The sequence below is a fragment of the Loa loa genome (assembly GCF_000183805.2).
Source record: "Loa loa unplaced genomic scaffold supercont3.3, whole genome shotgun sequence".
NCBI lineage: Eukaryota > Metazoa > Nematoda > Chromadorea > Rhabditida > Onchocercidae > Loa > Loa loa.
Window position 1 is genome coordinate 922,027 of NW_018108183.1, and position 10,666 is coordinate 932,692.

The following is a 10,666-nucleotide window of genomic DNA, read 5'->3' on the forward strand; positions in this document are numbered from 1 at the left end:
AAAGACACACACACATACATATATATATATATATATATATATATATATACATAGACACACACGTACACATAAAACATACACACATAAGCGAAATATTGGAGGGTGTAAGTGCTTCGATTCTGCTACGAAGTCTATTTAACTGAAAACTTTCTGGAAATTACCAATAAATCGTTGGAAATCCTAAAAAAGAATTTGCCGAAAAAGTTTGTTTTTTTCTTTCTTTTCAGATGTAAAGACTCTGCAAAAGATCGAAAGATTTCCAATCGTTTTTTTTTTCTTTTATTTTTTATATTTCTTGAAAAAGTTGTCATGTAGTTGTTAAATGGAGGAATTACAATTTTCTAAAATAGAAAATTGTTTTTTTTAGGCTGAATTTCCGCCTGAAATAAGGATTGAAACAAGTTTTTTTTCCTTTCATCAAAAATTGATAAAAACTATTTCAGCATCGGTGATTTTGACGAATTCTTTTAAACATATTGTTGATTAATGCTTGATTTACTAAACAACCAATAATATAGACCATCGAATAATTAAACAACGACAATCTAATTGGTAACTTGTCAGGAAATCTATGCTAAGCTGTGCATGTTATGCAGGTCGTGTCAACTCTCAGAGGGTTATTCCAGTGAATAATCTAATAATATCTTTTCGGATGACATATTTGATGAGTAATTCCTCTTAATATATTAACTACTGCTCCTTTCCCCTCATTAAAATTATTAAAAGTCAAATGATAAAATCATAACCAAGCATGCATCAATTAAGAAAGGGAAAGACTGAAAGACATGTTGAGCATTTCTAAAATCTGCAATTTGCAAAACTTCCCTATCACGCATAGTTATATAAGTAATTATTGATTATTGATTCGAAATGTCTTCTTTCCTGAATATACGTTTCAAAATCTTTGCAAATGACTGAAATTTTTATGATAATGAAAAAGGAAGGAAATGTCACATTTCTGTCAAGTCGATGATAGAAATTCGCAATATGAAAACCATTCAGCAAATCTCCTTCACAACTATTTGGAGCATTTGCAGAATTGAGAGGCGGGGGAAGGGCGGAGTTGTTGAGGAGGGGAGGAGCAGGAGGCTTATGAATCAACACAGCAATATATTATAAATATATTTATAAATACTCAGATACACTTCTACATATATATATAAACAGAAATGGATAGATGAATGGAGTAATGGAAAGAATCAATGCATTGAAAATGAATGGATCGTTTTGTTGCGTTATTAAATAAAAGGAAAGGACAAATTATGAGAGAGGAATGGTAAATGAAATGTCAAGTGCAAGAGAACTTACTGAATGATTAGGAGACAAATGATAAGCTATTATGAAGAAAGTATGAAGTGATAGGAAGGATTCAAATCAGTTCTTTCAAAAATAAATTAAAATTACATGAGAGTAGAACTGTATAAGTAGTAAATGTGGAATAAAGTAGGGATGAATTGTGTTTTTGTCGTTGTTATGAAAGAGATGTCAAAAATTTATGAATTTCTGTTGGAAGTTTTATAAACGTACTTAAAAGGTCAAAATGTCAAATAAGAGTTGGAATTTCTGTTTACTCTAATTGAGTGGTAAATTGTTTCTAGCAATCGGGATTTTTTCAGTATAATTTGGGTATCTGAATGGTATCACAGGAAAGCTCATCGTATTCCAATTCTTATGTTTCCATGATATTAGATGATTCATTGTCATCTTCAATCGCATATTCAAACTCTTTTATTAAAATGCTGATTGCTGATCATAACAGGGATATAATTTGCAAGCACAATAGCAATCTTTCAAACTAAGGACAGAAGATTTAGGAAGAAAATATGAAGAACTTTCGTTAGAAAGAGCGGCAGATTAAGGAAAGCAATACCACTGTGGAAGGCAATATCAACGTAAATGTTTTTTTTTGGTGAAATTTATTTAATCAATGGATTAGGCGGTATTGTTAAAGTGCAATTAAATACGTTTAAAGTGATCATCTAAATTTAGAGGAATTATCTGAAATTATTCAAGGATAATTAGCTATCAAAAAAAATTTCATGTAGATATCTTCAGATACTTTGTACAACTTATTTCGGATTATCATATTGGATAATAAGTATCAGCCTGTGGACAATAAAAACACGAAATGTTAGCATTCTTGAATAATCTCGCAAGTTTAACCTTCCTAAAATGTATGCCAAAAATTATATCCAATACTTCTAAACTACTGCTTAGTGATGGTGTTATTTGCAGAATTTAACATTTAGATTTAGTTTGAATGCACTTATAAATCAATCAGTCGGATAACTTCCATTCATGATATTCGGGATGAAGAGAGTAATTCACAAAATGTAAAACAAACAAATAAACAAATGATGAAAGCGATAATGGTTGCAGTGAAAGTAATGCTCTAATCGTTAAACAATTTTCACAAACATATCATACTTCCACATTTGTTAGAACTTTCTCTCGCTGAATCCCTAAATTTACTTTATTTTTTCGAAATGTATTTGCAATCCGTCAATCAATCGACGATAAATTTTACATGCAATATATTCATGCACATATATTCCTTTGGATAATAAGTTATGATTAGAAGAGAATGAAGGAAATATAAAGTAAGGTTCTATTTTCTAATTTTACAAAATATATTAATTGCAATAGAAGTAAATTAGCTCTGATTGTATTTTGGTAGGTTTTGTTTGCAAAATATTTTCAAAGTAAAAAATGGAACAAACATGGAACGGAAATTTTTGTTGGAACATTTGAGCTCTCCTAAATTGTTTGACATCACTAGCAATTAGCAGGAAGATTAAAATGATCACCATTATCAGCCTTATTCACAGGACTTTACGGTTCGTATGCGGACAATTCAGGAAAATGAAGGAATGGAGGAAATGATAGCTTCATAAAAATTCATTCAGCTCCTCAAGTAATTGTCATTAAATTATGGTCGAAGAAATTATAATTCATTAGCTATACACAATGATTGTTAATGAAATTATAATTGTTGCGGTGTGTTAAGAAACTATGCAATATGAAAAAAAATCCAAGTGATTTTAGTATTTCAATTTTTCAAATATCATCAAAATTATCAGTGTCCTGACTTTAGAAATTCACATAAGCCTCATAAAATAAGCCAAATGAAATTTTTTAATTATTTATTGGTTTTACTGCATTGTGAATTGTTCTGTCAACTTAATCTAAATCCGTATAATTTGACGAAACAGACTTTGAAGAAGTAAACAATCTTATGCAAATGAAATAATGCCGAATATATTTGTACACCTGATGCTTCCTTATCGCCCATTCTTCTTTGTATTTGCCAAAGATAGAAACTGGTTCATAAGACTACCGGACACCACTGGTCAATGATCATTCGGTCAACAAATCATTGGTCCCCCACTTTATAATTTCCCTATGCGTAAGCCTAGTCCATTCTTTTCTTTTCACTACGCTCTGCTTATTTAATGTGAAAATCAAATACTGATCAAGTTCCAGATCCTCCCAACTACATAAATTGAAGAAGAGCTAAGAATGATAATAGGGAACTTTAAGTGAAGAGCATAATTTATATTTGAAATGCTGCAAATTACCAGTGCTATTCAGAAGTCTTTTTTTCATTCTAATATATAAGTCAACATCAAGTCAAACTGCTAATTACAAAATATCCTATCATTCACTTTAATTCTTTTAACTACAAAAGTTATTTTCAACATTACGCAAAGCTTTGCTTTCACAAATTTGATCAACTTGGATAAGTTCAGGAAGTTATGAAGTATAATTTTCTCAAGTTCACAATATACTGGCGTTCAAAATTAAAAAAAAAGGGAAAATTTTGCATTTGAAACATTTAAACTCAGTTGATTGGACGTTACAGGGTAGGAGGTATATGTAAACAATTCGAATTAGATTAACAGAAAACCTTACGTCTCCTATCCTTTTGCATCATATTAGACTTAGTTTACATATTCTGGCCAAAACAAACTAGGACAATTCCCACACCACAACAAACTCCATCCCCACTTCAATTATAGCTCTCTTCTATCCTTAATCTTTGATCTAATTTGTAAAAAAAAGAAAATGAGGAAGCATAGAATAGCAATCTTATTGGCAATTTCGATCAAAATATCGCTTAATGGTCGTTGCACTTTCCTCCTGTGAATAAACATTTCTGTCTTATTTAAAAATTTATTTAAAAAAAAAAAAAACAATGAAATTAACCAACAATGACAACAAAGATATATGGCAACTTGGCAAGAAATATGTTTCGATATTCGGAAATGACTCAAAAACATACCCTACAAAAACGTAAAGATATTCCTTTTCTCCTCAATTCATCCGGTCTATCTGTACACTGGACAAAGTAACACATCAGCTTTGTACAACATGACTTAAACAATGGGTGTTAGTTTTCCGGTTCAACTATTATCAATGTTTTATCTACTTTGTAACAAAAAAAAAAAGCATAAAAAATCCCGAAGCTCTTCTTCAGTTCACAGATTAATTCATAGGTATGCAATTTTAAAAAAAATTTTAGGAAACCCGGGATGACGAAACAACGGGGAAAAAAAAGGACATGGGAAAAATCACAGCAGCTTCACTGTTATGTCATTGCCAGTGGTACAAATGAAAAGAAAAAAAGGAGGAAAAAGCATCTCAATAGGAAACTGACTGAAAAGGACATTTTAAATAGAGGCCTCTAATGAATTTCAGGCACTATATTGTCCAAAGACGTATATACCATTATGTACACATGAAGACAAAAAAGATGAAAAAAAACATATGGAACACACCGTGTGACCTTTGATCCTTCGTTGAATTACGCTATTGCTTTGATCATCGCTGATAACACAGAATTTCCCAGGACAAATAAATCCATCCAATTTAATCCTTTCTAAGTAAATCTTTAATTACTAGAATTCAAATTTGACTGAAAATTTTAGAACTACATATCAAGAAAATAATATTTAACCAAAATTCTACCGGTGCGACATGGCATTAGCTCAGACATCTCTGGAAGAGGAATAAATTGAATCGTCCAAAATGACATTTGAGCAAAATACAATTACCAAAACTGTCAAGTAAAACAGATGGCAAAAGACACAATTACATTACACAAATTAATTACTGACACATTCTTTTAAACAAAAGTGATGTCTTTTACAAAAAGTATTAAAATGTCATGGACTTTATCAAATTTAATTCTGAAATCGACCAGAGTGACCAAAATATCATAACCGTCTAACGCACAGATTATTCAATATTACAAGCGTACGAATATTTCAGAAATTTAATTGTGTACGATAAATTGGGATAAGATAATAGCTGTAGTAGCATAGTGGCACCTGAGCAAATAAACAAACAAATAAACAAACCAATGAATATTGCAATTAAACACAACTTCAAATCAAAGGAATATTAGAAATCTTTCGGAAACGGTACAACCGGTGTTTTCAAACTTTCCGGACTACGGCTTACAAAATTGCTACGTCCATAGGTTGGACAACCGTTACCGTTCAAGTTCATAGCAGCACCAAGAAAAGGCATCAATGGTGACATCATTGCTGCAGTAGCCATTGCTGCCATATGAGATGGATTCGGTGGAAACTGGAAGATTGGTTGCTGAAGGTTAGCGGTTGTTGGAGTCAACTTGGATGCAGCCATGGGTGATCCCAAAGCTCCAAGCATTGGGCTTACTGCTGCTGTCGTAAGTAACGACGTGAATGGACTCGTTGGACACAAACCAGCAGAAAGCGAAGCAGCTGCATAAAGCTGACTGAACTGAGTAACCAGAGGTGACGTGTTCGTATACGCATTACCTGTATTGTTGTGGAGGAAAAAAGGTGAGGGTACCAGTAAATTGTTGGATGATGATGATGATGACAATTCGGATCCGTTCGAGAATGCTGCTGTAGCAGAAAGATTAAGTGGACGTGGTTTAACCCGTTTTAAGGAAGGTATTTGGGTACCATGAGTTCCACTCCGGCTATCCGTAATTGTTGCCGAAGGATTTGAAGGATATGATAGCGACTTCGACAGAGGCATAATGGAAGATGGGACCGTCGAGGACGAGGGTGATGCCACTGTAGTGATTGTTTCGGGAGCGCTACAACTAAACATCGGAGTTTTCCTCTTTCTGCATATCACTCCAGAATCAACGTTTGCATTGATCGCATTTTGGTAACCACTCGGTGGAGAACAGTTTGCCGATACACCGTTAAACGAACACTGTCCACTAGTGGAAGGTACGGGGGAAAAATCCAGTGCTGCTACTGCTGCTGCTGCTGTTGTTGTTGTTGTGTTCATCGCTGTCCTCACCGCCGGAGTATCTCCACTTACTGAAGTAAGCACACTCTCTGTTGTCGCTTCTAATCCTCCATTACTTTCGCCATTCTTTGTGCTAAAATGACAGAAATTCCCAGAGTATAGAAAAGACTCGGTATTTTGTTTATTTTATTTACTTTTGCTTAATAAATACTTTTCTGCATTGAACTATAACCTGGAAGTCATTAACAACCTATTCTCTCGTCTCCTTAGATACGAATCTGTCGGAAAAGTAAACATGTAAAATAGGATACCTCGCAGAAGGTGATGCACTCATATTGGGCATACAGATGGCTTGCATAGCTTGCGCATCGATAGCACCTGAACCGGGAACCACTGAAGATGGAACAGCTGGTGAGCTACTACTCCGCATCAAGCCATGACAGTCTGCTGAAATCCGACGTAAAATTTGAAATTTATCACGGTGGAGAATTTCGAGTAAGAAATTCAAATAATTCACCATTTCTCTTCTACCATTTATAGAGTGTCACAAACTAAGATGTAAAAGGAAAATCAAACCAGCAACAACGCAGTCAGTTGACATACCATCGGTATCTCGTGCGATTGTACATTGCAACGCATCAGGTGTACATCCTTCCGGAAATGTCACAAATCGATATACAAATTTTTGTCCAATCACCTGTAGCAGATTCTGGATAACAGGAAGAATTAAAAGTCCGATTATCATAGGACTGAATGCGCAATAAATGGTATCACAGTGATCGTTTCCGCTTCATTCCCTTTATTTCATGTCTATGAAGTACGATGAAAACGGAAAGATATTTAAGAAACTTTGACCAATCAAGTTTCTGCAGAAATGGAACAGACCAGTCAATTATTTGCAGTAAGCACTGTCAATCAATCGTGTAACCGACAACCGGTTCTCATCCCTTAGTGCAAAATAACAGGTATTAGAAGAATGATTCTGATGATGATCAATCGATTAGTCGATGGACTAAAAAATAAGATTTTCACCTTTTTGATGATATTTTTGTCATAATAGTATCGCAATGCACGTGATAATTTGTCATAATTCATATGTGGTTTACTTTTACGTTGTCCCCATAATCGTGCAACCGCTTCTGCATCCAGTAACTGCAAATTAGGATATCAAAAAAAGCAGCAACATCTGTCTCAAATAAGCTTCTTCAGTGCCTATCAATCATATTTTCCCCCCTTCTCCTTTTCTTCTGAAGTACCCCAAACCAAGAGAAATATTTACTATTTATAGCTCGAATGGATGACCTTGTGCTTATTACACTATACCGCCACAACAATACTACTCCGATACTACCGTAAGGATAGCACAGTGTTTTGGTCCAAATTTAGTGCTTGGATTAATCTACTTAAATATGCAGGCTATTCCCACTAATTCTTCCAATCTTGGCTTTATATATTTTACGCAGATCGTTTCATTTCTCAAAATTGATCATTAAGGAGTTTACAGTAATCAGATCATATTGTAAACATTTTTAACGATTTTTGAACATCTCATCATTTAATGTTATTTTCTGACAAGGTTTAGATGTTTTGAAATCAAGCTTGCATATAATCCAAACCTTCCCGTGGGTTATCAGTTAGACCAGAAATCCAATCTTTCGTGACAATTCAAATATCTATCAGAAGGTTGCTGGATTCTATCTAGGACAGAACTTAAATTTAATTTCCATCATGAATGTGATTCCTCTGCCAGTGTGTAATAATAAGTAGGATTTATAAAGACTCCATTTTTTGATCGGAAATTCTCCCGAATGCTTAATTCATCATCACGGATATAAAAAAGGGACCCAAGCGATCTCTTATCGATATTACCGAATAATCTCTAATAATTTGAACTGAATTAATCCTGAAGTAAGACTTTAAAGTAAAAGCACCTTAAATTCGCCTTGCTGATTTGTCCATTGGATCAGATCAGTATGTTCACCCTTAAGCAGCAACTCCAGAAGGAATTGCCATAAGGTAATATTGGAATCGGAAGTAGCGAGTACGGATTGTGGATTACTGGACGGTTGCAATATATTGCTTTTGATATCTTTCGGAGTGGATCTTTCACTATCACAGCTTTCATGAGTAAGGCTAGCTGTGACTGATTGATCAGCAACCGGAAATGTTATCACTGGTGATTTTCCATCAATTAATATGTTTTGGTCCAAATTTACTGCTTGTGAAGTGGTTGACGGACTTCGGATAGAGCTGCTACGGCTACTGCTACTGTTACTACTGGCCACCCCACTGGAGAACGTGAGGTTACCAGGGCCAGCTTGGCTGTAAGACGGTAATGCAGTTGAATGTAGCAGGATTGTTGCTGCAGTGAGCGATTTATCACCGCTCCTCGTTCCTCTTACACATTCAACTTACTACAGAAACACGACAACGTCCTCGATAATACGCACCAAATACCAAAAACTGAACCCTTGCACTGAAATTTGAAAATATTTTTACTGATAGAAACGCTTTCGCTTCTCATTAGCATATGCGACAATTCAACTCATAACACGTGGACAGTTTAATTAGATAATTTAATAGCGAAAACAGCTAACCACAAAATATCCTAGTAAATTGCGATAACAAAATTAGATTTGTACATTAGAAACTATCGATATTGTAATGCAACACTCAAAATAGTCACATTGATGGGTTAAAAAAAATGTTTCTATTCCTTTTAAGGACTTAAAGCCAATCATTCGTGATCGGTTATTTGCTTTTTACCTCCATTGAATAAGAAAGAAATAGATCCTTCTGATATATTTTCAATTATTATCAGTTGTATTTTGAAATATAAGGAAACTCAAAATCACAAATCAAATCTTAAAGTTATTTCAATTTCTAGGAAGAATTCTCACAATAAAAATGTTATATCTTACAACATGGCATTTGTTCAATGCGGTTGCTAAAAATGCTACTCTCCAACAATACAACAGTTGTAAACCTCCGAAAAAGATCCATCACACTTTAACATTTACTATTAGTGAGCAAAATAACACGAATGATTCGATTTTTTTCACGTTATCGTAATTCTCTTAAATATCACCCTAAAATATGATGTGTCCCGATATCTTGGACTTTGCGAAATTCATTTATATTCATATTTACGCAAAGTCTCGAAGCCTAGTATTGAAAGTTTCCTAATCAACTTCTATTCACTGTTCACATTTAAATTAGCACTGAACCACCATAATTTGAATCAATCAAGCTAATTAAGTATTAACATTTAAGAGACTAAACACCAAAACCTGTCGCAACAAATTAAATTCTGCAAAAAAAAAATATCTAATGTAAACAAATGAAGCCAATATGGGAATTCATTGGAATAATAATGAAGTGGTAGAAAGAAGAAAAGGAAAAGGGAACGGAAGATGAAGGATGAAAGGTTATGATAAAAAAAAACGCTTCTCTCTTTTATATAATATTACAAATGAAGACGTCACAATTATCATCACAAAATATTCCTTACATTTGTATTGAATTGAAAAGTGAAAAATTTCCATAAGCACTAGAAATATCGTTAATAATTAATTGGAAAAGCACTTAGTCATATAGACTAAATGAGTATTAACTAATAAGATGAGAGTACAGTATCAATGAAACAGAAGTCGTCGTTATCAGTGCTACCATTCATATAATAGACACATACATATCAAAATTAGGTGGAGTGATTCATATAATAAAAATTATTTTATTTACAAAAGGTATCAATGGATGTTAGCAAGAACAGCTGTGGACTATAAAAATGACTCCTTAAAAGTTATTTTTTATTTCAAGCAAAAAAAAAGAAAATTAGAATTCTGAAAACTTGAGATGGCAGAATTTTTGATAAAATCGTCACAATCATACGTATTATAAGTTGACTATTTTAATAAATGTCATATATTGCTTAAGGATATCCAATGAAGATAGCAAAAGACTTAAAGATGATAATGTGAAAAGCAAGTTACTGTGGTAATTCATGTTATTGTGGCAAAGAAATTCTGATGGTGAAAAAAATACAAGAAAAAAAAGTGAAATAAACAGGAGGGAAGAGAGAAGAAATGTAATAATTAGTTCCTATAGCAGGAAGAAATTGGAATTGTTATAATCGGTTAGTCAAACTTAAATAAATTCAATGCAACATCTCTTTTTTTAATTAGCTTTAGCATCTAATTATTACATTTCCCCTCTCTTTCCCGCTGTTTATTCCTTTTCTTTTCGTATTTCTTTCCGGTACCAAAATTTCTTCATCACAATAACATGAATTATTTCAAAATAATTGCAAAAGTTGAGGGAATTGATATGCAATTTCATCCCACCTTCTCGTCAACATTTGCACTTCTCTGGTTTAGTTAATAGAAATGCTTTTAGTGACTTGAAACATATGTAT

General features: G+C 33.4%; 2 protein-coding genes across 2 annotated transcripts; one reads left to right on the plus strand and one right to left on the minus strand.

Moving 5' to 3' along the window:
* Positions 1-4,211: 4,211 nt before the first annotated feature.
* On the plus strand, positions 4,212-4,688 carry LOAG_09308 (hypothetical protein; the record flags this gene model as incomplete). The annotated part of the gene is made up of 2 exons (XM_003144835.1): positions 4,212-4,348; positions 4,523-4,688. The coding sequence occupies 2 exons, from the start codon at positions 4,212-4,214 to the stop codon at positions 4,686-4,688; spliced, it is 303 nt and encodes a 100-aa protein (XP_003144883.1).
* Positions 4,689-5,208: 520 nt separating this feature from the next.
* On the minus strand, positions 5,209-8,737 carry LOAG_09309 (ets-domain-containing protein). The gene is made up of 5 exons (XM_003144836.2): positions 8,184-8,737; positions 7,285-7,404; positions 6,829-6,949; positions 6,564-6,699; positions 5,209-6,385 (listed from the first exon to the last, which is right to left on the minus strand). Exons 2-5 carry the CDS (start codon positions 7,345-7,347, stop codon positions 5,404-5,406), a joined length of 1,302 nt encoding a protein of 433 aa, XP_003144884.2. The 5' UTR covers positions 7,348-7,404; positions 8,184-8,737; the 3' UTR covers positions 5,209-5,403.
* Positions 8,738-10,666: the final 1,929 nt, after the last annotated feature.

Bases quoted from the DNA above. Each gene is read 5' to 3' on its own strand.
- LOAG_09309 (XM_003144836.2), bottom strand. From the start codon at position 7,347: ATGAATTATGACAAATTATCACGTGCATTGCGATACTATTATGACAAA. The intron at 6,950-7,284 runs GTGAAAATCTTA...AATCTGCTACAG, and splicing joins ACAAAAATATCATCAAAAAG to GTGATTGGACAAAAATTTGT. The intron at 6,700-6,828 runs GTTTGATTTTCC...GTCGGATTTCAG, and splicing joins AACTGACTGCGTTGTTGCTG to CAGACTGTCATGGCTTGATG.